The sequence below is a fragment of the Momordica charantia genome (genome assembly GCF_013281855.1).
Source record: "Momordica charantia cultivar OHB3-1 chromosome 2 unlocalized genomic scaffold, Mcharantia_2.0 BLBB01000002.1, whole genome shotgun sequence".
Taxonomy (NCBI): Eukaryota; Viridiplantae; Streptophyta; class Magnoliopsida; order Cucurbitales; family Cucurbitaceae; genus Momordica; species Momordica charantia.
The window spans coordinates 2,152,970-2,178,382 of NW_028275160.1; the positions used below are offsets into that span (position 1 = coordinate 2,152,970).

At 35.7% G+C, this 25,413-nt stretch overlaps 3 protein-coding genes and 1 non-coding gene across 5 annotated transcripts; all 4 read right to left on the minus strand.

The window, feature by feature from the left end:
* Positions 1-88: 88 nt before the first annotated feature.
* Positions 89-12,585, minus strand: LOC111011084 (AP-2 complex subunit alpha-1). The gene is made up of 27 exons (XM_022284703.2): positions 12,116-12,585; positions 10,589-10,720; positions 10,258-10,383; positions 9,542-9,604; positions 9,359-9,456; positions 9,057-9,264; positions 8,530-8,601; positions 8,356-8,448; positions 8,050-8,151; positions 7,849-7,946; positions 6,165-6,246; positions 5,941-6,029; positions 5,193-5,298; positions 5,034-5,099; positions 4,758-4,864; positions 4,570-4,674; positions 4,363-4,483; positions 4,055-4,237; positions 3,622-3,852; positions 3,023-3,103; positions 2,558-2,722; positions 2,373-2,459; positions 2,156-2,281; positions 1,289-1,369; positions 1,137-1,208; positions 720-799; positions 89-635 (listed from the first exon to the last, which is right to left on the minus strand). Exons 1-27 carry the CDS (start codon positions 12,245-12,247, stop codon positions 488-490), a joined length of 3,054 nt encoding a protein of 1,017 aa, XP_022140395.1. The 5' UTR covers positions 12,248-12,585; the 3' UTR covers positions 89-487.
* A 1,323-nt stretch (positions 12,586-13,908) lies between these two features.
* On the minus strand, positions 13,909-19,287 carry RER1 (reticulata-related 1). Of its 2 annotated transcripts, XR_002601414.2 has the most exons (8): positions 18,586-19,287; positions 18,083-18,181; positions 17,566-17,786; positions 17,182-17,251; positions 16,893-16,972; positions 15,980-16,044; positions 15,179-15,469; positions 13,909-14,453 (listed from the first exon to the last, which is right to left on the minus strand). XR_002601414.2 is itself a non-coding variant. In XM_022284850.2 (7 exons), the coding sequence occupies exons 1-7, from the start codon at positions 19,114-19,116 to the stop codon at positions 15,276-15,278; spliced, it is 1,260 nt and encodes a 419-aa protein (XP_022140542.1). In that variant the 5' UTR covers positions 19,117-19,287; the 3' UTR covers positions 14,822-15,275. The 2 variants fall into 2 exon arrangements, 1 of the variants encoding a protein (XP_022140542.1); XM_022284850.2 differs by lacking the exon at positions 13,909-14,453 and having other exon boundaries at positions 14,822-15,469.
* Positions 19,288-19,339: 52 nt separating this feature from the next.
* Positions 19,340-19,421, minus strand: TRNAS-GCU (transfer RNA serine (anticodon GCU)). Its single transcript has one exon. It is a non-coding gene; the product is annotated as a tRNA-Ser (tRNA).
* A 702-nt stretch (positions 19,422-20,123) lies between these two features.
* Positions 20,124-23,458, minus strand: LOC111011367 (UDP-D-apiose/UDP-D-xylose synthase 2). The gene is made up of 9 exons (XM_022285100.2): positions 23,042-23,458; positions 22,729-22,821; positions 22,475-22,582; positions 21,454-21,568; positions 21,225-21,358; positions 21,034-21,135; positions 20,855-20,947; positions 20,630-20,765; positions 20,124-20,545 (listed from the first exon to the last, which is right to left on the minus strand). Exons 1-9 carry the CDS (start codon positions 23,312-23,314, stop codon positions 20,430-20,432), a joined length of 1,170 nt encoding a protein of 389 aa, XP_022140792.1. The 5' UTR covers positions 23,315-23,458; the 3' UTR covers positions 20,124-20,429.
* Positions 23,459-25,413: the final 1,955 nt, after the last annotated feature.

Genomic DNA, 25,413 nt, shown 5'->3' on the forward strand with positions numbered 1-25,413 from the left:
TCATTACCGTGCTTGATTTATTTTAAATTTGTGGCGTTTATTGATTGAGAATGTTAGATTATTTGATATTACGGGGAAATCTAATGGATGGCAAAAAAATTATGAACGTGTTGGAGATGGATACAATTCGAGTCCTAAATGCAATATCTTACATGTCAAATAATACACTACAGAAATCATCCCATGAAGAACTGGGAAGAAACGGTAGTAGAACAAAACTCTCACAACTCCCCCACCCTACCCCAAACAAAAACAAGGGAAAAAAGAATCTCACCTTTACTTTTTGGGAAAAAAAATCTCAGAAAAAACTCCGACCAACCCCAGTGATTTAACTAAAATGCTGTGCCGATCACGCTAAAACTCCGCAAGCCCTCGCATCATGGTGTCCCTCATTCGCCTTTAAGATCCCCGGAACCGGGGTAGGCCGGCTGTATGATCATGTTTACAAATGTATCCTGAAAGAAATCTGAAGATGAATCGCCTTGTCCTAAAGCAAACCTGCTAGCATTGCACCGGGATCTGTGAATGCTGGTGTAGCAACCGCGGGATGACCTACTGATGGTGCTGCTGATGGCGGAGTGGGTGCATGAGGCCCAGGTATGCTTACCAACTGTTCCTTGACGAACTCCTTCAACCTGCAGATGGGAAATCAGAAATGCGGCAATATGGCACAAGATTGAGAGCTAACTGAGCAACAGCAGCAGGTTAAAAGCACGTACTCAAAAGTTACTGTTGGATCCCCTGAGGCAACTGTCATTCGCAATTGGGTTCTGTCTGCTGGATCAGTTTCAATCCTAATCTGAATGGCAGATAGATAAAGATGGATCATGAGAACTGGATTCAGATAGTACGATATCATATCACACCATAGAAGTGAACCTAATTTCTCAAAAGACACCAAAATGAGAGAAACCGCCAAAAGAGAGGCCAGGCTTTTTCCCCCTTGCACTTTTGGGGAAAGAAAAGGAAAAGCACATGGACAGACCAATTACGATGATTACCAACAACTTTCATAATTTTCAGTGTAAAATGTTTTGTGTAAGTTGTAACTACAAGAATCGTCGTGGAAGTGGTAATGGAGGAACTTAGCGGCCATGAAAATAGTTAAAATTTCAGAATAGAGAAGTATTCCTTACTAGGCAGAGCATGGCTTGTGTACTTTCCGAGTAAAATGTTGTGCTTGCAACAAGATTGTTTGGATTTGGGTCCTAAACAACAAATACGCATAAAAAGTGAACTTTTTGCCAACCAATAAACTAACTATGTGAAAAAATGAGTGAATACTTACAAGCCCTGGAGAAACCATTAACCGCAGACTGTTGAATAAATTTGCCATCTCTAATAGCAGAAGGGGTTTTACACCTCTAACCTGCACAGTAAATAAGGGACGATAAATGTTGGTTAGCTTCATGCAATCAGTTGGCATTACCAATCATACTAAGTAAAGGATTTTCCTTCTTAATATTTTTTGTGCGTGCTTATTCAGATCCATTTTATGGCCAAAAATGATTTTTTTTTTCACTTATTTCCAGATCTCATTAACTTGATGCGGTACCCATTTTACTCTTCCGACTCTCTTGTTGGTTTTCTTCTCTTCACTAGACGCCCTAGTCAACTCTCTCCCTCCATCCAGTATAAAAGGATTAAAAAGATAAACTATGCAGTTTTTCCTGATACATGACTCTTTCACCTACATGACCTAAGATATGAAGGGAGATATCTACTCCTTATACAACCTCCATAGAACAGTATTATTTAGGTCCTTCCACGCCACACCTAGCAACATGAAATCTAAGATCCAACTCCTAGATGGAACAAGAACCTTTCATGGGATGTGTGGTAGAAAAAAATAAGAAAACCTTGCAGGGTTAGCAGAGGGGGAAGTGGAGGTCCGTAGGGAAATATTGCTATTATCTTTTCTTCTTGAAGCTCAATTTAGATTAGAGAAGGTAGAGAGTTGAGTCGAAATGCTATAAATTTTTTGACTCGCCAGATAGCCAGTGTTCTTCAATGAAATTTTTGTCAACGCCAAAAAAAAAAAAGAAAAACCGGTTAATTGATCGATCGAGTCATCAAGTTCATCTTTCACTTTGAGGTTTTTCTTCTTTTTTTTTTTTTTCCTCTCGTATCTAGATATAAAGCATAAAAGCCATACCACTTCTTGAAGCTTCAATGGGGGCCCTGAGAGCGATCTCCATTGAGGGAAGAACTCCTCTGCAGATACAGATATAGGCTGGAGAAATTTATTGAAGACAGCTGGAAGGCGAAGCTTCACACTTACCTAAAAAGATCAAATATATAAATGCGTTATTCTGGGCTCTTGCAGCCAGTGAGACAGTGAATCCAGAATACCCAAAACAAGGAGTATTTACCAGGTCATTTCCAAACTTGTAAGAGAAATCGAGGACAGCCACATCTCGGCTTGGATGTACATTAATGACTTCAAGTGGGCATTGTACCTACCCAACCAAAGAGAATAATGACTGATGAAGGGTGAAGAAAGGTCTTAGACTTTTAAAAAGCACGATCAAATACAAACTAAATTGCTCGTTTTTACCTGGGCACGCGGAGGTATAGTTTCAGGTACCAACGACAATTCCATCTTTAAATTCGATGGAGGCAATATAATAGCCTTGACAGAGGCAAGGGGAGAAGTATTTTTGTTTCCAAGAAAAAGAACAAGTCGTCCCATATGGGCTCGCCACTCTGCTTTAATGCCAATCTGTGAGGAATTTAATAAGAAATATATTACAGGGCTTGCAAGTCTCCAAGCTTTGAATTTAAGTAAGGCTGAGAGAAACCAAAAGCGTCTTTTTGACAGCTCACAGCTTGTTCTCTAAAACAGTTCAGAGAATGTTTTGATAATTGTAATCAAGTGGCTATTAACGTTATTGTACCAACTTTTTACAGGATATTTCTTTGAAGGAAGAACAACTTTAATTCTAAAACAGACACCACTGGTTTCTTCGGAAGGAAAAATGAAGTTAAGAAAAGATGTGATGATAATACAGGGGAAAGATACCTGAATATACGGATCCTCGTACAGCACACCGCTATCTTTCATACACAAGGCATGGAACCTTTCAGCTATATTTCCTATTGGCTGCAAAATATTAAAGATAGAATTATAAATGATCACAACACTGAGCAATCCACAGTACAGTATAGCAGCTCACACTCAATCAAACCAGTCATATACCTTATTCTTCTTCTCCTCCATTTAAAAAAAAAAAAAAATTAAATCTCATCCATTCCCAATATTGGCTAAACCAGTCATATATCTAAACTGCTGCATCAGAATGGTATAGCCTCAAGCAGCAACATCAAAACATTATATTAATAAGAAACCAACAATAGATAATGATAACAAATACAACTGCAATCTAAAGAAATAAAACACAAATTGTGGCCTGGCCTCCTCCCAGAGTACAATTTATAGGATTTATTGTAATTACTTTTCTTTTATTGGTAGGAATTTTCCATAGCCTCCCAGGCTTTTCCCATTTTTGTATCACTTTGATAAATACATACCTTAGTCTCCTATCAAATAAAAAAAATTGCATTAAAAACGTTTTGGTTTGGCCTCCGGAGTTTGTTTCTCCATTAGAGAAAAAATAGTACCTGAACTGAATTTTGCTGTTCTCCAATTGGAACAATAGCTCTGCCCTCAGCTGCATTTGGAACACCATCCATTTCGGACATTATATTTTGCTGAGCCTGGGCAGTAGCACCCGGAGGACCTTCAATAGCAAGTGGACCCAAGAGATCTCCGAGGAGATCAGGTGCAGGGGGGCTAGAATCTACTTTGTTTAGAGTCCCATTGGTCTGAGACAATTCTTGGTCAGCTGCATCCTGCCATTGGGTTTTTAACGAAGTAAATTTCAGTTTAGACAATGATAACAAGCAGACTTCAATCATTATAGATTCGTAAACAATGTAAAGTCCAGTCAATAAATATCAAGAAGTGGACTCTCCATTAATCAGTTCTCAAGTGTTGAAAAGAATTCAATAGCGTTGCTGTGGAAAATAAAAAGGGAAAGATAAAGAAACAAACCGGATAACTGCTTGCATTCGGCACCTTCACCAGAGTAAGCTGGCTGGCAGATGGAGTTCCATTAACAGGACGTTGATCAGTTAAGACCAAGGCATTTGATGATTGTTGTTGTGTTCGCAATTTGATGGCACTTTGTTCTGCTGTGTCAGTTTCAGTATCCTCGGCCTTCTTGATCAAAGCAGACTAAAGTATGAAAAAATTAGATATATTAACAACCTTCAGCTTACCAAGATAGCTACTTTAGTACTTATCGTAATCCATCACAGAAATCTGCATCTAGTTGGACACTTCAAAAAAAGAGTATGCACCTGTCTCTCAGGGAACTTTGGCATTTCGGCCAATATATCCATTAGAGCTGCACCTTTCTTGCTCAGTGCTAAATATTCAACAGCACGCTGTTGTATCTCAACATCAATGCAACTCTCGTATCTAACCAAAACAAACAAAAATTAAATTTACTATAAGTGTAAATAAACAAAAGAGTTCCAATTTAAGAGTGCATTAGTAAGTCTCACTTGTTAAATATTCCCCAAATCTGATTTTGCAGTTCCTGATCTGGGGGTTGAGTGTGCATTAAGATCTTAGCATATGTTGACAGAAGAATAGGAATGGTAGATGTACTGCAAATAAAGTAGATGTTTTTAATCAGAAAGCAATAGCTTGTTAAAGAAAGAAAACTTCAGTACAATCTAGGAGCACTTACGAAACGGTTGGAAGCTTTTCATGTATTATTCTAAATAATTCTTTTGCACTGTAACCTGGTCTTCGGGCCAAAAGATGACCAAATTCTCCAATAAGATACGCACTGACCTGTTACATATAAGACAAACCAACCACATTCAGATCAGTCGTCAAGATATGAAAAGGGAAGGAAAGATGGAGGAAGGGTGGCATAAAATATTAACAAAAGAACGCTTGATGATCAACATATAGGGTATCAATATAAATTAGGCTCAATAACCGAAATAATAATACGCACCTTTACCATCGTCTCATGTATAGCTGGTTTATCAAGATATTCTCTCGCTTTTATTGCTGCATAAGACTGATCAAATGCACAAAGTCGCCATCAAATAATACAACCCAATGACTATAGCATGGAAAAGAAGAGTAAAATGGCATACAGGGATTAGGTTACCTGCAGATCTTCATTGTTTGTAACAAACTGCACAACACGAAACCATATGTCGTCACTAACAAAATCTCCTGCCTTATCGATCAATTGTAGAATCACATCCACATACCTGCAACACAAATAAGGAAGATACCAAGGAAAAATAATGAGTAATGAATAAGATCAATATTTAAACAAAAAAGCGAATAATCACATCCACTCTTCTTGGTCTTCCCCTTCTTGTACATTTCAATATTTTAATGAAATTCAGTTTCTTATTTTAAAATTTTTAGACCCAAATATTCTTCAAGCTTTCCATGTTCATTGTGTTATAGAAGTTTGAAACTAAACATTACAACTTTAATAACCATGAAAATTTCAAAGCACAGGACATTTAATAAAAAAATGTACAAATGCTAATCCAACCAAACTAGCTAAATTTTGTCCATTCCATCTTAGAATATATAAATTCTATTATTTTGTTCTAGATTCTATTCTAATCATTAGAATACATATTCATCAAATATTTTAATTTTGGATTACAATTTCAGTCACAACCATTTAAGATAAAAGCCTAGAATTTCCTATTTCACTCAAGTCATCCCATTTCAATTTTCCAAGTTCAAGTATCTTAAACAAAGCTTGGAACTGTTGGGACATCAAACTGGGGAAGGTCATCAGTTCCTTCCCTCTCATTATAGCAATGCTAGATGATCAATATGAATTTTTTTCTTTCCTCGTGGTTTACCTACAGAATTGGGTATAAACTCACCATGACAAATCAGGAGCAAACTTCTCTGCAAGAATTGCAGCTTTAAGAGATAATTCCTCACGCATTGCAAATTCTGCTGTGCTGAGATACTGACAGAATGTAGGTGAGTAGTAAGGCTATTTTCCCATGAAGATGTAAACGATTTAGGAAGCCCAAAAGGACATTAAATGAGACTGCCTATAAAGTTCATACAAAATACTAGAGAAATCCAGCATGACCAATACCTGTAATAATTCTTCAACTATGTCCTTTGCATTTGAAACATCACACATACCATAAAGCAAATCAAGAGCACGCCTCCGGATACTGAAAATATGGATGTAAAATGAAAAAAGGAAAAAAAAGTATTGTCAAATATCTCGTTCACATTTGAAAATCAAAATACCAGTGAACATACCAAAAGCACTACTGGATATATTTAAATGATGGTAAAAACGACAAAGCTATAGCCAAGACCATAAGATCTATAAACAATTAATCCATAGATATCGAAATCAAATGGATGGACAAGATATAAGATCTGATTCGGACATTTAAGACTTAACCTTCATCTCATCTTATGTTTCTGAAATTGTGAAATTAGTCAAAATAGAATATAAATATTCTTGTTATTTCTTGTATTTTAAAAAATAATATTTACAAAAATATGAAATATTTATTCTGATACTAGCCAACCAGTTTTTCCTTTGCTGTTTTTTCAAAGACCCACGGACTATTAAATAATTGTAGATATAATTCCAACATTTCCTGCAAGATGAAGACAAAACCTAGATATGCCCTTGACTTTCCTACACTTCCCTGCCAAAGTTACACCAATTTGGTCTCAACATTCCCTGCATCACTTTTGGACTCTTTCAGCTGTATTAGTTCCTTGGTCACGAACTGTCCAGCATAAGTTTCTTTCCCTGATCCCTTTATTTTTTCCACAATGCTGTGGCAAATGTATTGTTCAGAACACGTTTGTATCAGTCAGCTTAAGGAAAAGGGGTTTAACCAAACAAGCAACTGAAGGGTGAAGGAAACCATATTTTTCTAGCTATCTTTCTGCCCAACTGTATCCCAGTTAACATTTCACGTAATGATCCTCATATCTTCCATTTCCTCCTCTGTTAAGGTTCTCCATGACAAGAATGTTCCGAGTAGTTCTTTTTTCTTTGTTTTTTTGATACCATGAGTATTCAGCTAACTTATGCGCATCTTACTAAAGAGATGGTATCTTAAATATAGAACAGTTTTTTTGGGTGGGGGTAGTCATGGTATCTGGCCCCATTCCACTAGAGAGACCCAACTTAACACCAGATCTAAGAGACATCAAGGATTTTCACTTATTGAACCCAAGACCCAGAGACATCAAGGATTTTCACTTATTGAACCCAAGACCCAAGAGCCCTTACCTCCTAGTACCACCCCAAGTCCTCAACCAACTGGGCTGCACTTTGGAGGCTCAAACACATACAAAATCAATAAACTTGATCATCAATTTTAAAGATAAATAAGAAACATCTTAACCCCCCACTACTATCTTTCATCATGGTTGAGGCATATTCCATATCATCACCGAGCTATTGACCACTAAATCCTATGTTATTATTATATTTTTGCTACAACATATTCCAATTTCTTCTCCAAGAAGATCAGATTACTAATTGATACGATCCCTTAAAATAAAAATAATTACAGAAGAATTTGTCCAAAATCATTTAGTGCGAATAAAAAGGAATATTGTCGAACAAATAGGATGGTACAATAAAGTTTGAAACCCCAAACAAGGTACTAAACTACGATTTTTATTTATTTATTTATTTTTTTGGGATAAGAAACTTTCATTGAACAAAAGGAACAACGAACAACCTAAGGTCAGTGAACAGAAGACCCCTTCCCAAAACAAAAACTATGATTATTACTAACCTAATATCAGGATCCTTTAATGATGTTATGATCTGAGCCTGATGTCTTTTGATAATATCCTGAACATCCGTCACCATCAACATCCTAGTCATATTTTCCTGCACAAGAGGAATATAATACCATTATCATTCTCATCCTAACTTTGGTTGTCATCATTCAATCATTAGTTGACAAAAGGTGATAAGGTGCACCGTAATTTACCAAGCCAAGATATCGAATATTTGGCTCACGAACTGCAATAAACTTCCCAAGAAGGGCAACACACTGAGACATCATCTCTTTTTCAGCATCAAGATGCATCACCTATGACAAAACGATTTGAAATTAATGGACAAAACCCCAGTTAATAGATGACCCTTTTTTTAAATAGATTTTTTTTTTATTTTATTGGTCACTCATTCTTTACACAATTAGGATGAAACTGCGAGAGAGAGAGCAGGAAGGGTGAAAAATGTTAATTCATATATCTGTTAAAAATGAATTTGGAGATAAAAATTGACCACATACAAGAGCAAGGGCTTCAAACAGAACGGCATGTGACGCATTGTTCTTATTGACATTCTTCACAACATCTGTTCCCATTAAAATCCTTTGCAAGACCTGGAAGCACACCACGGGTTAGATGAATGAACCTGTCAAGGAATGACAAAATTAGAGACACTATCTTAGAAACAAACTAACCTCAAACAATGACCTTCGGGTATTTGGATCTTCAATTGTTGGAAAGTACTGAAGAGCCCTCATCGTTTTCACCTAAACAAATAAAAATTTCAGTCAACGCATATAAATTGAAATAAATTGCTCATCCGAATAACGAAATCCTACAGAATGACATGTTTTTATATGAAGCGATGGAAAATATATTACAATAAAGGCAAAAACAGCCTAATAGCATACATAGTATGGATATCTCATTAGCATAACTATATGGTTAGCTAACTTTACACTAGGCAAAGTTATTTAACTGAGAAACAGTCAAAATATCAAGACTAACCCACAATTCAGCATACAAGTCAAAAAAAATTAAAAGATTTGCAAAAATAATGGCCTCGAAGTATTTTTTGTTATTGCCAAGCCATGGTGGTTTCAACAGCAAAAAAATCTGCACCAGTTTACATAAGATAAATTTGCTCACAAATAAGCATCTTAGAGAATTTGTTCAATATAGCATCCATCACATCAGAATTTAGTAGCAGAACACTACAAACCTGAAGCCAGGGAGATGGGATACCATAATATGTGTATTCTTGTGGAATATCCTGGTTCCTAGCAAGGCGCTCCAGAATTTTAACGCACTTTGGAAGAGAGCTCCAGTAGGAGTCGTGATTGTTTGATACAAGAGAAACAAGAAGGCTCATGGAAGATGTCAAAACACCAAGATCACGCTCATCTAAAAGTTGAGCCATGCGATCCGCCCTGAATAATTTTTAAAAGATGACTGATTAGAGGAGGAAAAATAAAATGGCAAGGGAAAAAATAATAGTATAAGGAAATTAAAACTGAAGCATACCAGCCGTCCACATTGACAACATCGGGATTTTTTCTATACAGACGCAGTAGACATAATGCTGCTTTTTTCCTCACGAGTGGTCTACAGCTGCTTGAAATCTAGAAAAAGAAATTTTCTTTCATGTCATTGTTTATCTCCTAACATCAGTTAAAACTAAAGCTAAAATTTTCTTTTATCACTTACTAGCAACTTTTGGACATCTGGTGCTAATGACTCGGCAAACTCTCGCCCCCCAATATTTCCAACCTAAAGAGATGGATTAAAGAACATTAAAGTCAGTAGAGAGGGTTATTATATTGTTAATAAAATCAATACAAAGTGAATTGCTTCAGCTCTGAAAGGATCACAATAGCAAATGTTGAGAAGTCTAATGATGTTGTTAGAAGCCAAGAAATATATTTCCATTAATCAAAACTCAGTTTTATGTTCCCCGGGAAAGGAATAGAAGCTAATGAATGCAAGAACCGATACTTGTATACACCTATCTCCTCTGGGGTATCATAACACTACCAGAAAAAGGATATATATATATATATATATATATATATCCTTCATACAATAAATAATATTGACACAAGTCCCATCAGGTAAAATTAGCAGAGAGGGTACTCCCTAGTCACTATATTCCCAACCCACTGAATGAAAAACCAAATGGCAGCTGCAACAATACTCTTAAATCCCATTTGAGAAGAACTTTGGCTGCAAAATATGTTGTACATATAATTAATTGTTATGAGTTCTAAAGCGATCAAGCCACAAATTCTTTATGCAGCTGAAGCACGTAATGGTAAGAATATTTCAACAAAGAAGGTAATAAAAAATATGCAGAAAAGATGATGTGTGAAAAGGTTGTTGAAATTGATAGACTAAAGTTAATAGAAGACTTCCCATGGTCATACCATAGTCAGCGCAAGGCATTGAAATGTTTCGTTGCGACCAATAATGTCGTTACGCACAGTATTTATCGCTAACCTCAAGAAATCATGGTTCTCATTAAGCAAACACGATGTGACGATATAGCCAACCTGCAATTATTTAATCACGCCAGAATCAATTTAGAAGTAGATAATACATTTTAATTCAATATCAAGAAGACTTTTCTTTAAAATAAGAATGTCGAGAAGACTTTATTTTAAGACTAAATTAAGTAACCATAAAATGGAAGTCTATAAGAGAAAACTCTCTGATCCATATAAACTACTAGTAGAATAAAATGTTTCTGAAGCTTGCCTGCTTTTCAGGGTACTTTGGTGCAGATATAAGAGATACAGCCTCCATATGACCAAAATCCACATCATAACCAAGCATATAAATGTAAAGCATTTTCCAGACATACTTTTTCTTCTCATATGGCGTCAGACCCTGTTATAAACCAATATTAACAAATCATAGACTCATTAGTAACATATTTCAATATTAACAAAATTTATTCAGCCAGTCATAAAAAATTAAACCCAATTAACTGCGACAGAAGGGAAATTTGATAACTCTTGCAAATTTTAAAGTAATCCAACACAGAAACTATGATAATATCAAGTTGAAAAGTAATTTCAGATTGAAACCATGGAAACAAAGGTACGGATAAATATAGAGTAACAGTATCCAATAAGGATCCACTGGCTTTATTTTGAAATAAGGATCCACTAAGTATAATAATCAAACTATCTGTAGTCCAACTAGTCCCAAAAATGTCAAATAACCTCGACCCTACTAGAAAACAAAAGATGGTTGCGATTCTTGATATGACTTTTGTTTAAGATAAAGTCGTTTGGAGAGGGGAGCTTTACAATAATTCTTTGCTTGGATTTTCTTAGTTGTACTCAGTCCTCCAAGTAAAGTAGTTCCATAGGACAACTTTTACCTTCTTTGGATGCGTATCCTTCCATTCCACAAACTCTTAAACACCTCCTTTGGGGAAAGAATGAGCTTTCATGAGTTAATGGAAAAGACATTTGCAATTAAAGGCTGCTGATGGGCCTATTTTCCAAAGTAATCAGTTTTCCTCACTCTAAAAATTAAAATTTTCAAGCAATTAATCCTCAACCCTTGAATCTTCAAAAACTAAGGCCCCATGTTTTTTAAAATTTAGCTTCCAACCACTACTTCCACCAATTTATTTCTTCATCTTGTTATCAATTTTTTTTTTAGTTCAAAATCTAGGAGAAATTTTGAAAACCAAAAAATATATATATTTTCCAACATTTTTTTTTAAACTTGACTAACAATTTAAATGTGTTCTAAATAAATGTGAACAAACATAATAAAAAATGGTGAGAAAATAAGCATAACTTTAAAAACATAAAACTAAGAATGAAATTTCGTTATCAAACGGGGTCTACAATTTCACCAAAAATTTTGATTTCCAAAAAACTAGATTTGTGATTTTTGAGAAATACAAGTGTCCAGTGGCTGAAAGCATCACCAGCTTACACTCTAAACCAAGTAACATGGGTACGTCAAATTATATATGAATCCAAAACGACCATCTTGCAAATCTAAATACTACCAAGCCACAACTCACCCTCAAGCCACTGAAATAAAATCAGTCACTTTCGATGAATACAATATCATTTCCTTCATCATATATTAGGTATCTACATTTCCTCCTAAAACAATTCAGAACGCAACTCTAATCCCGTAATTAGGTAATCGCATGATTTCCACAGTTGTTGTGACCAAAACTGTAAGGACTCGCAAAACAGGGAACAGAAGGGCGGAGAATTACAATCATATATGCAAGTACAGGTCAACCCTAACCTTCTCGTTCTTAAAGCGAGTGCGGACATTTCCAAGCTCCTTGTCGACTCGGAGCCTCTCCTGCTCTTTATTCTGGCAATTGCGAATGTCGCTGATGAAAACGGAGAGGCCTCTCATGCCGGACAACGCCATCTCCGCTCAGATCCAGCCGGAAACACGCAATCTCTTCAGCTCCGTATCCTAGATCCCCGCGCTCCACCAGCGGATCTGATGGAACCAAGCGGCACAGCTAATCCAAAGAAGATGAACTCCAATTCAAAATCCGGATAAAACAACCAGAAAACAATCCAAAAATCCGTGGTTTGATCCAGAAGGAACAGCGAGAAATGTATAGATTGATGGAAATCGGGTGATGGAGTGAGGAAAATTGGCTAAAGCGGTCGACGGGAAGTGGCAGGCAGCAGGAGACGACTTCTATTTTACCTCCATCAAGCCTGAAATTTCAACCAGAAATGATCCCGCATCCAAAACAAAACACTATTATTATTATTATTATTATTATTATATTAATTCCTCCGATTTTAAATTCTTTATGGCGTTCGTTTTATTTTTCTTTTTATTTTTAAGTCGAAATATACTTCCCAATGTTTGTTTCTTTTTCTTTGTTTTTTTTTTAATTGATGGAGTATCAATATTTTACATATTTTTTAAAATTTAAGAAAAATCTTTTGATCATGCATAAAGTGTATGATGGTCGTGCCTTAAAACTAGAGTTTCTTTATTCTAAAACATGAGTGATTCATCTTTACCTAATTCAGTAAAAATAACTAATTGCATAAATATGACAAAATTATGTGTAACAAAGTTAATGAATTTATCTTTCATGTTCTACCAAGGGCCAGTCAATATATTATATTAGACGTGGTTGACACATGGAACAAATAAGGAGTGACCATCATATGAGGCATAAAGCTTCGGACCATTTAATTTATAGCTCGGTCAATTAGTACCTCGATTGGTCATATTTTGACCAGTGAATAGCTTTATCACGATCACTTCTTGCAACCACTATTCAACTCCCAACTTGTTTCTAACGCACAAAATCACATAAGGTTTCATGTGATGTGCAGTGCAGTCAATAAGTAGATGTCATACTTAAAAATTTGTAGATTAAGTATGCAATTTTGAATAGCTCTTCTTGAGAAGCAACGTCTCATACTAATATTGACTTGAACGTCGAAGAGACTCATATACCGAACGTTTCAAAATAAAACCAGGAGTGAGGGATTCAATTAACCGAGATTCAAGGATTGTCGAATATTTTTATGCAAAGTCGGTCTCGTTCCCTCATAGGTCTACTTGAACTAATAATTTGACATCTGACCATATACTTACTTCTCGTCCATGGGAGGTTCATATATCTCTACTGCTAAAAAACCAAAAGAAAAAAAATTAATTGGCGATGTTTTGTACCTATTTGTGGAGGTTCAAGTGTCAAAGTTAATGAACTAATTAATTGATATTAAAAAAAAAAGAACTCTTTTAATAATAAAAATGTAAACTTCTAACCATTTCACCGATAATATATATTTCATCCATTATGTTATTATTAGTATTATTTTTTGAGCTATACAGTACTACTATACATCTTCATCGTATATTTATTTTTGTGTTTTTCGTAAATTACTACTTTACGTTATCAACATTAGAGTTGCTGCGGCTTTTTCTTTTCTATCAATGGAAGAATTTTAAAAAAGGTTAAATATATTTATGTACTCAGTCCATATATTCCAACAAATCTTTAAATTAATCTTAATCGTTAATTTGAAATTATTTTTTTTTCCGACATGGTAAAAAGAACAATAACAAATTTCATTAATGAAAAAACATCATATGATGAATATAATTTTCTAAATTTCTAGAGGAAAGGCCAATAAAGAACTATTAATTGAAATAAAAATAAATAAATAATAAACTAACTATTAATTTTAAGATTTATGCTCGCCTGAGAATTCACTCCGTCTCGCTGCGAGGCTCAATCAGAATCACCGATATCGTCTTCATCGCAGCCGATGGTCGAGAAATAGAATCCATTGCAGGAGCAATTTCCAGTTTCCGGCGGAAGCTCGCCGTCCGTACGATTGCGTTAATCGGCCGTCCGGCCTGAGGCGGCGACTCAAATATACAATGATTGCTAGTTTCCCCCTTTCTTTTTCCCACATCGGTTCCAGGTCAAAACTAATCATTTCGGCTGCGGCCACATCATGCAGAATGGGGCCTCCCTCGCCGCCGCGTCATGATGCTCAAGCCTTTCTGCAATTGTTTCGAGGAATTTTCAGGTTCTAATCATGTCAAACGTTTTGGTCTGAACCTGCAACCCTCCATTTTCTTCTTTCAGCTTCAATTTCAAGGTCGGAGAAATGTCAAGAGTTGCAGATATATTTCTCATTTTCAATCTAACAATGATTTTTTTTAGTATGAATATGTATATAAATCATAACCCATTCATCATTGAAAATAAATCAATCCTATTTGAAAGGGAGATTCTACAACCATTCAAAATGAACACACTAGCAAATTCTGAGAATTTTTGTCATGTATAATCTAAAAGAATAAAAGACTAGCATTCAATCTCAAATCAAGCATATTTGCCAGATCCACTATCGTTAATAGGTAATATGTTTGGATGACAATTTGTGACCTACAACATTACCATTCAGATTTGTTTAGCATAGCAAATGTAGGGATAAAGATTAAACCTTCGACTGATAGAAAATGAGCAAGATACGGTTGTGCTACGCTCATGTTGGCCATTACTAACATTGAGATTAACGATATCAGCCACAGTTTCAGAACATAAATGACTAAACTATGCATGTTTTGCTAAATAAATCCTAGAATTTGTCTAATTCATGGCCGAATGGGACTACATAATTTCCATACAAAACCAAAATTATCCAATAGATAAAACTTGGATCCTACCAACTCCTAAGTACTAGCAAAGGAGAAAATTGACATCCCTATTCGCTATAAGTGCAACCCAACTCGGGCACAACACAGAGTTCCTAAACCTAAAGCCTAAAACCTATCGGTATCAATTATGAATTCATAAGGAGAACTCACTCAAAGTCAGAGATAAATATATGATATAACATTGCCACCGGATCTGGATGTTATAGGAAGGCAAAGTAAGGGCAATGAATGGATCTGGATGTTAAATTTATTGAACCCCGCTCCATCTTGCCCAATCCACAAACTGCATACCACCGTAAATGTTGTTGGCAAACCGCACACCGATTGTGAAAGCCATTGCCACCGGCGGAATCTTCTTTGCCAAAGGCGATGCTTCGACCACCTGCTCGAGCGCGTTCACTATTTGATAACGAGTGTTGGAAGATACCGCAAGGAAAACACCTGAATGAAGGCGAGGAAGGGATTTCAAAGTTAAAATTTTACATATACAGAACTAAAATAGTCTGCAAATTTAAGTTGATGCGAGGCAAAACTTTCCACAAAATCTATAGTATTTTATATAATATATACACCTTTTGAATTCAGACAAACTCATGAACCATTAAAACTAATAAGAATATGGGGTTTTTGGTCTGAAGTCTGAACACAGACCATTCAAACTTGACCGAACTAGTGTTCGACCGAAATCTAAATGAACATCCTAAGACATAAGTGACTTGTGCACTGACCAACGGATTATGATTATAGATCATAGTTTAGTATAACCAAACAAATAATTATTCATATAATGTATTTTAGACTTGAACATGGAAGCATGAGGAAATGGCTTATTGGATTGATTCAGAAGAACGAGGGCCCACTCCTACAAAGCTAAAACAAGATCATTTGCCTCATTAACAAACAGAATAGTAGAGTAAAATAGAGAGGATCCAAGGAACAGGTAAGAGATACCCCAGAGAGCAGCACTCTGAATGAGAGGAGGCACAGGTACATCCTCATCTGATTTCTTTATGCACCTGAATCATTAAATACGGTTCCAAAGATGAGAGTCTAAAGAGAGTTTTAATATATCTATTACGTCGTGGCTCATAATTAACATAAACATCCAAGAAAAGCAGGTATATGCATCCACCTATAGATGAAGCAAAAATAGTTTTAACTTTATAAGGTCACCATAATCGATTATTTCAAACAGAAAATTAAGTATCCAACAACTTGGAGGGGTCAGGTGACATGACAGATCCGCGATCCTTTTTACGCAAATATACAATATCACGTCGAACTGAACAACAAATAAGTCATTTTCACGGAGTTTTAAACAAGATTGAGGAACAAGCAAAGGAGTAAAAGAAAAATACAGCTTCTGCGAACCAGGACAAATAAAAGTAAAAGTATCTGCAATATTAACAAGCAATAGATGTTAGTTAAATCAGAGAAATCTACAAGATCAATAATATTGCAAGACGAGATACTGGAATCTAATGTCTACCATAAAATAAAACTCTCCTCATCAAAAGATGCACAAATATGCATCTAGTATCACAATTCAAAGCAGAAATTTTTAGAAAAAATGCCACATTGTCGTAGTTGTAAATTTTACCATTTTAAAATTACATGAGAAATTTGGCTTCCTCATTTAAGTCATTAAGTGTATACAAAGTATATTTTTCCCCCTTTTTTATATCAGTCTATAATCATCAGAAACGAATTGTGACAATACCAAAGCTACATAAAAAAAAAACACATCAGATAAAGAACACCTCAAGTTCATGAGTTGATCAACACTATCAAGTGAAGTTCTTAAAGATGAAGAATTACAATACTAAAACATCTTACAAAGGAATACATACTTAAACAGGCTTACCGTTTTGCATTCATGATCAAATTAGCAATCCCCTGGCCAATGAGACCACACCCGAATCCCACCGAGCCATACAAGACACCCTGGACCCAAAAAGCCCCAATGAAAAAATTAAATAAAACCAGAAAATAATATACAGCAGCAACCAGCCAACGGAAATATGATCAAAGGTATGTCTGGAGAACTTAGTTTTGAACAAAGAGTTTCGATTTGAAAAAAAACACAAACAAGGATGAGAAAGTAATTTCTAGTTTAATCATTGCTCAGAATTAGAAAAGGTTAAAATCTATACCTTGTAGAAATATGATGCAATTCTCTGCTTCACTGTGAATCTACACCCCGGCCTTTCAGCTTCAAAAACACTGCAGAAGCAGGAGGAAAAATAATTATAGATGTCAAGATGGAGCATGGAAATTCTAAATCCAAAGAAAATTGAGAATGGTCAGGAGATCAAAGCCAAATCAAGGGTTAACTAGTTTTGCATCAAATGATTTAAGAAATCATCTCATCTTCAAAACGAAAAAAAATAAATAATAAACAAAACAGTTACACAAAAAACTTTGACAATCATCCAACAGCTGGAAGTAAAAACAGATGAAGGTAACACAGGCCACTACATGTCTGAAAAAAGAAGCATAGTAGATTTCAATGGAATAAAGTGTCATGCGATGTTAACCTGCTAGGAAGAGAAGAATAAGCATTTTGCATCTGTCCCAATAAACCTCGTGACACAGGTCGCTGTCCTATACGAGCATATGGTGCTAACATACCAACCAAAGCAACGTCAACAACTACACCGACCAAAAGATCAGCAGCAAATAACTCGAACTCTGCCCAGAAATTCTCGCCCCTTTTCTGAACTTCGGCAAATGTAGCACAGCATGAGTCTATTACTACCTGCATCATGAATCCCACCAAATCAATTGATTGGGAATAGTATTTTACAATCAATCATCAAGTCAACTGTATTAAGCAAAGAGAATCACCAAGGTGCAGTATCAGTTAGAACAAACAACCAAGGGACTCAAATCCGGGATTTAAATGTCAACGGTGTGATTTAATTACAAAAAATGTTCAAGATGGATTAAAAATGGCAATAGCAAGCAACGATAGGTGAAAATTCACGCATTGGAAACTATGGTGAGAAACGTTGATCATTAGCTTGTAATGAATTTTAATACATCAAAACAAACCTCTGTTCCAACTTTAAATAGAAAAGATGGGTCAGCAAGCATTCGGTCCCGAAACATGGAACAAGAATTCATCAAGAAGCCTAACAACCAACCTGATCCCTGCAGAACACCAAAAGAAATTTGATTCGTTGTTATATTTCAACTTTGAATTTCAAATTAATAAAAAGTCATCTTTATGCTCTAGCAAAGAAGATCAAAAAGGAAACCATATACCATTAACTTCCAAAGGATGAAGGGGCAAAGGATTTTAACTGATATATAAGAGGAAAAAAGAAAGTTCAGGAGAATCATGATGACCTTGTAGTGAAACTAATGATCCATTCAATTATCGGGAATGTATCCTTTATCTATAAGATTCCTACAGGTTCCAGCCACAGGCATGCAACAGTATTCTCTCTACACTTCCTCAGAAGCCAATCGCGCATCCCAAATAATTTCAAGTGCTACGCATGATGTATGTGATTCATTTACTTTCACAAACTTGAGAACTGGAACGAGCGTACCTGCAAGTCCAAATAACGGAGCAGAAAAACTTCCCGAATCCCGGTAGCCTTAGCAGCCTCGAGCATATCCGGAGGGAGTCTCACTCCTCGAGCGTCTGCCTCCTTGATCACGTCGTCAAATTTTAGTATGGGCCCAAACTCCCTCTCATCCTCGCTATCACCATTTCCATTTCCATCTCCGCCGCCGCCGCCACCAAATGAATTCCCGCCTCCTCCAATGCCACCATCCCCACCAATTCGAGGTTCAGAGTTAACATCAAAAGACTTAGAGTTCTCTGCGCTTCCAGTCCTACCGTCTTCCGATGCCGCGATGGTCTCAGCCGCCGACTCGGACGAAACACAATGAAGCCGAACACGACAGTTCAGTTTCGACGAATGACGAAGAGCAACAAGCTTGAAAGAGCCAGTGGATTCAGAACAAGGCCATCTAAAGCATCCGGAAGCTCTAACTTCGAGAATCGAAGGAAAGACATCTGGGTTGGAAGGAACGGCGGAATGGAAGAGATTGAAGCTTGAAGAGGCAACTGACATAGTAGTGGGAGCTCTCTTTGCGACAATGGCAGACCCTAGAAATGGTTAACGAGTTGAAGAATACGTGTGAGAAACGATCAGAAACGAAATGCCTAAATTGTGTAAAGCGTTTCCTAGGAAGAGATGCAAGAACAGCACGAGGAGAGGGGACCTGCCGAAAATGAAAGCAGAGAAAAAAGTTTTATTTTGTGTAGGGAAAAAAAATAAAAATAAAGAAAAAGAACGTCGCCTGAGAGATTCGAACTCTCGCGGGGAAACCCCATGTACTTAGCAGGCACACGCCTTAACCACTCGGCCAAAGCGACTTGTGTTTGACTTTCATAGATTCAAAATTAATTTATCTCAAAATTGTTCTTCGAACGTTCAAATGAAAAGACGCAATTTGAAACCTCCAACTTGAAGAGACTGATCAAGTAGTCGTGCTTGACTTTGATTTAAAAATTTTAGTACTTTTGAGAATAAGTTGCCACATTCAGACAAATGCATGCTCGGGTGTCGAGATTGTTCCATCAATTTCTTCGAGATGGTAATATATGCAAGCTATATTTAAGACCCGCTTTTTGTTTCTGTTCCTCATTTTTAACAATTAAAAAAAAAAAAGAATAGAATGGTATGATCTCAACATCCAATAGATTAAAAGATTCAATAAAGATCAAACAATGGTTTTATGTTTTAATGTAAATGGGAAACTAGAACAATAGAAAGTTAATTTTGAAAATGTTTCTTTAAGAATGAAAAACAAGAAACATATATAATTAAGTTCCGTAATAAAATAAAAATTGGTAATGATTGATACATTACCAAACGGACCCTTGTGCAGATTAAAATCGGACCCTTATGCGGATTAAAATCAGACCGTTATGCGGATTAAAATTTATATGCACGCCTTGAGATTGTATTAGACTTAAAACTTACTGTTAATTTTTTTTTGGTTAAAGCTAACATAAATCTTATGCAACTCAATATAAGAAATTGAATGACAAAGAAGAGAATAAATAGATGGGGAAGACAGAAAAGTAGTAGCAGATTACTTGTATTCTCCCTCCTCAACTTGTAGTCCAAGCTTGAAATTTTCAATCATTTTACATATACCATCGAGTCTTTTCCCCAACAGGGCTACACATATCGCCTATTCAACTACCACATTTCAAAACCAAGAAAAAAAAAATTGTTACTAATGTGGGACTCATCCATCAACATATAGTTATAATCTCAGAAAAGAATTGGAAAAGTTTGGACACGGCCACATATTACAAATAGAAAACTCTTCCGTGAAGAAAAGAATGACCAGAAAGTAAACGGCATCACATTATCTAGCTGGATGCAGCTGGTTTCGCTGTCGTCTGCTTGATCGCCTCCGCGTATGTTCGATGTTGATAGGTCAGAGTCGATTCCAGCAGGTCCCAAAGTGAAGTTTTCGGGTTCCAACCTGCACGATGTAATTGTGTGCTCCATTGAAATCACTATTTACAATCGAAGGAAAAGAACAAAAGGAAATGGCATGGCATCATACCGAGCTGCTTGTTAATGATGGTCATGTCGGGAATTCGCTTATCGCTGTCATCATAACCCACACCATAGAATTCTTCAGAGCTTACATCGATGGTCGGCGACTTGAGCGCAGGTTCCCCGCTTACCTTTGCATAAACCTACAGAATCCAAGCAACCGGCTTTTTCAACTTTCTTCATCCACAAGAGCAAAAGAAAAACAAACTATTGACCCAACACGATTCGCTACCTCAGTCATCATTTCAGCAAGCTGCTTCACTGTTACTTCATTGTTGGGGTTGCCCACATTGAAGATATGGCCGTTGGCCCTCGATGGGTTTTCCTGAACAAGCAATTACACAATGCAGATAAGTCTGCTGTATGCAAACTTTAGGCTGAAGATGAAAGAAAAAGAGAGGGACATCGTACAATCATCAAAAGAACAGCTTCAATCGCATCCTTAATATATACGAAAGTTCTTTGGGATTGGCCGCCATCCACAAGCTTCAGTGGCTCGTGGCGAAGGAGATTCTGCAAAATCATAAAAAGAAACAGAGTCGGTCACAGTGTTTGAAACTAGAATCTTAAAGAGAAGGGCAAAGCAAACTAACAGTACATACATTGCTAAAGCATGCTAGGACCCTTGGAACACCCTCGCTTGGGCCATCAATGCCAGGAATGAAGTCCATCCTTGGCCCGATCCAGTTAAACGGTCTTACGATCGTAAAATCCATCCCATTTTCTGCACCCTCAGCTGTGAAAAACAAGCATAAAGAACACAAGCTAAGAGCTGCATTTTATGTGGATTTCATTCCCATAAAGCCACAGAAAGTACGTAAAAGAGCTAACCATAAATCAGCCTCTCAATCAATTGTTTCGCACATGCATATGACCATCTTTGCTTGTCAATAGGGCCAAAGATGCAAGGAGAGGCATCCTCTTTCAAAACATAATAAGCTGGATCCTATCATAAAGAAGACATAATACATTAATTCAACTCACTCCCAGCAAATTATACGAGGATGAGACAAAAAGTAGCATCAGGAAAGCAGGAACAAAACACATGCAGTGTACAGACAAAATCAATAAAACAGACAGAGTAAAAGAAGAAACAGTTGGCATTAACTTTATGCACACGACAGCTAGAAAGAAAGACAGCAACAACTTCGTTGCAACTAGTTTGAACCTAGAAATTAATGAAATACTCGATGACACAAAAAATAAAGCCCCATATTTCCGACCAGGAAACTTTTATATCGAATCTCTGAGATAAAAGAACAGCAAAAAGTTATAAACCCCTCCCTCCTCCATCCAATCCATCCTAACAAAAGCCAGCTTACCAACACAAGAGAGATGATAAGTAATGCAATGTGGAAAATAATTTCATTGCAAAATCAACAAGTAGAATGTGGTTTATAATCTGCATTTTAGCCAGAGACAACTGAGCCAAATGGTGGATCAAAGCACACAAAAATCTACATCTTCAAGTAAATCACAATATAATGCATATTCAATCCTTTATAAGGGGCATATTAATGGTTCAATTCAAGATCTAATGTTTTCACGGCAACATAACCAAAGAAAAAAAATGCTGTTTCTTCTTTTCTTTTTTTTTTTTCAAGTACAAATCCTTACTAACTTTCATGGCCATTCAAAGACAGTCGCTTAACTACTGTACAAGATCCTGTACAAGAGCGCAGCTCTCAGAAAATTCAAATAAAATGGCATGCATCTTGAATCTCCACAATACGTATTCATTGCATTTTCGTTGAGAGAATGGCAAATGATTATAGATCGAATTGAGTCGATGAAATTTATATTATATAATAAGAGGAACAAGAAAGAAAGAAAGTAGAAAGAGATGGCTTACCTGACGAAGAGGGCTATCTTTTGGAAGAAAGCTTCCAATTGTCTTACCATACACTTCGCAAGTTGAAAAGTGTATGAGACGCTTGTTGTTCCCGGAACAGTATTTAACCTTGAAAAGGAAGCACATCAAATCAAACGCCAAATCACCAATTCTTAACGATAACAAAATGCTTTGAGTTGAAAAGTAACACACACTCAAATCAAAACATTAAGAAACGAGAAAAAGACAGAAAGAGGAGTGAATCGCATACACACCACAGGGATTGCGTCGATGAAATTGCTGTAGATGGTATCAAGTGGTCGCGTATTGTAATCCGCCGGCGTACAGATCGCAGCAAGATTTATTGTCTGCATCACGTAAGGGAAATTTACAATCACGAAACATCTTATAAACACGAGGTTAAAAAGAAAACAAACGAGCATTGCTCATAAACCCACAAATCACCAGAAAGAAGGACCAATTCGTTAACTAATCCAGAAAAAATTGATCAATTCTTCCAAGCACACAGAAGAAAACGAGTAGCAAAACCAGAAAGAATCAAGAGAGGGAAAAGTACAGAAGTCGAACCAGATCTGCCATTCGAATGAGGCTCTCGAGCCTGGAATCATTCTTGATATTGAGACGGTGGAACTGAATGCGATCGGCCCAAGGGAGCGAATCAGGTTCAAGAAGGTGCTTAATCTTGTCACTGTAAACATCCAGAGCAAGAACCTTGTGGGGCGTTTCGGCCATAAGCTTCTCACAGAGGTGAGAGCCAATGAATCCACCAGCGCCAATCATGCATATGGTAATCGGCTTAATGGGGTTGCCGTCCAGATCTACCCTCTTCTCCGACGCCATTGATGCTACTCTGCAACCTCCCAAGTGAAAATCCGGCGTGCGAATCTTGCGGGAAAGAGAAAGAAAAGCTTCAGGAAGAGAATTACGCGGAAATGGGTGAGAAACCAATAATGGGAAAAACGGAAAAATGGGTGTGAGGGAGATTGAGGAGAGGCCGAGCGTATTTATTGAGTGGGAACCAGAGAGCGAGAGACAAGGCGTACGATCATTGAGGATACGAGAGGCGAGTGGCGAGTGTGGGGGAAATCGCCGGCGAGTATGGAATTTTAGCTACTCGCTACGTGAGACTGGACACGTGTCTCTCTGGGTCTGTGAATAAGAATAATTAAAAATAAAAAGGGAATTCAATTAATTTTGAGAGAAATGCCATTAATAGTGCTGAGGCAGGGTATGGATGCCCTTGATTGATCACTGAAAAGTTTTTGCAGTCTAATTTTAGTACTAAAACTTGAAGGATGAGCCTTGCTAATCATTTTGGACGCCCCTTAATCACAAGATTAGGGGTCGTTTAAAAGTCGTTATCGAAAATTACTTTTTTTTAACAACAATTAAATTAAAATATTATTTTGGTCCCTTTAATTTTAAAAAAGTCAATGTTTGCAAAACTTTATCATGAATTCTACGCACAACAAAAACTCTTTAATATGAAGTTGTGACTACATTTCAATAGATATATTGTTTGTGATTAAAAAAAATGAGATAAAAAATAAAATGAATGGATTAAAAAATGTTTCAAAAATACCATGGCTAAAATAAATCAGAATTGAAAGTATATTAATCAAAGTAAATATTTTGAAAATTCGAAAGGAATAAAAATTGAAAGTATATGGACTAAAATAATATTTTAATTCAATGCTTAAAACATATATGATATATGTGTTTTAAATTTATGTTTATAAATTATAACCCTACTTCTCTTATGTGCTATTTTATTTTGTTACCTACTTTTTAAAAACATTTTCAAAGTTTATGTCAAAAAGTTTTGAAAATAAAAAATATATAGTTTTTTGTTCTTTAAATTTTATTAAAAATTTAAATGTGATTTCATAAAATTGAATAAGGTACCCACAAAATTACAATGAAACAAGTCCATATTTTTAAAAATATATAATTAAAAACAAATTTTTCTAAAATTTAAAACTAAAAACAAGTTTGATTATCAAATAGGCTTGAATATTTATAACTTTTAATATATGGACTAGCTAAGCTAGAGCCATGTTAATGATACAAAATTATTATATATTAAACCTTAATACTTTGTATTGATAGATCTTTACCAGTAAAAATTAAGTTTGGTCACGTTTTTTAAACCGTCAATTAATTGCTACATCAATTAAAAATATCAAATAATTAAAAATAATCTTTGATTAGATTGTTTATATCGAACGCTTTTTAAGCTTCTTTTGATTTAACATTTTAGGAGTTAAAAGATTCGAATTTCCGACATTTTACTCGTTGAAAATATATGCATCAAGGGTTTGTACTATGTCCAGGACTTTCTTTTTTAATTTATTTTTTATCTTTCCCAAGAAACCCTTCTTTATATTATTATTATTTTTTACTTACCTCTTCTGTAGCTACGTTGACCGGTTTGTACTTAATAATATTTAAAATCGGGTTAAATGACAAGCAATGAAATTATGTCCATTTAATTGAGATAATGCATGACACCTACTCTTATTACGTTTATAAAATAAAAATAATAAATCATTGTTGGTAAGTTATCTATACTATATTAAGAATGGAGGAGATGGGAAAAATATTTTTGAACATTTTTATCTTTTACTAAATTAACTAATTTATTAGATAAACAAAATATTTAAAAGAAAAATAAAGGTAGCATAAAATAGTTTTTATCTATTTATTTTTTAATTAATATATTAAAATAAAAATAAAGGACCCATATATTAGGTAGAATAAAATATTTTTAAAAATAAAAATATTAAAATACCTATTTATTTTTTAACTCATCATTTCTTAAAATTTATTAAAATAAATTTTTCCTTTACTTTTTAATTAAAATATGTCATTAACAATTAATTATAAATGGTATATTTGAAAAAATAATTATAAAGAGTACATTTATTATTAGTAATGAG

Bases quoted from the DNA above. Each gene is read 5' to 3' on its own strand.
- LOC111011367 (XM_022285100.2), bottom strand. From the start codon at position 23,314: ATGGCGTCGGAGAAGAGGGTAGATCTGGACGGCAACCCCATTAAGCCG. The intron at 22,583-22,728 runs GTGTGTATGCGA...TTCCTTTTCAAG, and splicing joins TCATCGACGCAATCCCTGTG to GTTAAATACTGTTCCGGGAA. The intron at 20,546-20,629 runs GTATGATGCCAT...TACATCGTGCAG, and splicing joins CATCATTAACAAGCAGCTCG to GTTGGAACCCGAAAACTTCA.
- LOC111011084 (XM_022284703.2), bottom strand. From the start codon at position 12,247: ATGGCGTTGTCCGGCATGAGAGGCCTCTCCGTTTTCATCAGCGACATT. The intron at 4,238-4,362 runs GTGCATACTCTT...TTCATACTTTAG, and splicing joins CAAAGTTCCCTGAGAGACAG to TCTGCTTTGATCAAGAAGGC. The intron at 2,460-2,557 runs GTAAAAACGAGC...TTGGTTGGGTAG, and splicing joins CTATACCTCCGCGTGCCCAG to GTACAATGCCCACTTGAAGT.
- RER1 (XM_022284850.2), bottom strand. From the start codon at position 19,116: ATGTCAGTTGCCTCTTCAAGCTTCAATCTCTTCCATTCCGCCGTTCCT. The intron at 18,182-18,585 runs GTACGCTCGTTC...GGTGTTCTGCAG, and splicing joins TCCGTTATTTGGACTTGCAG to GGATCAGGTTGGTTGTTAGG. The intron at 16,973-17,181 runs GTATAGATTTTA...TTTTGGGTCCAG, and splicing joins TTGCATCATATTTCTACAAG to GGTGTCTTGTATGGCTCGGT.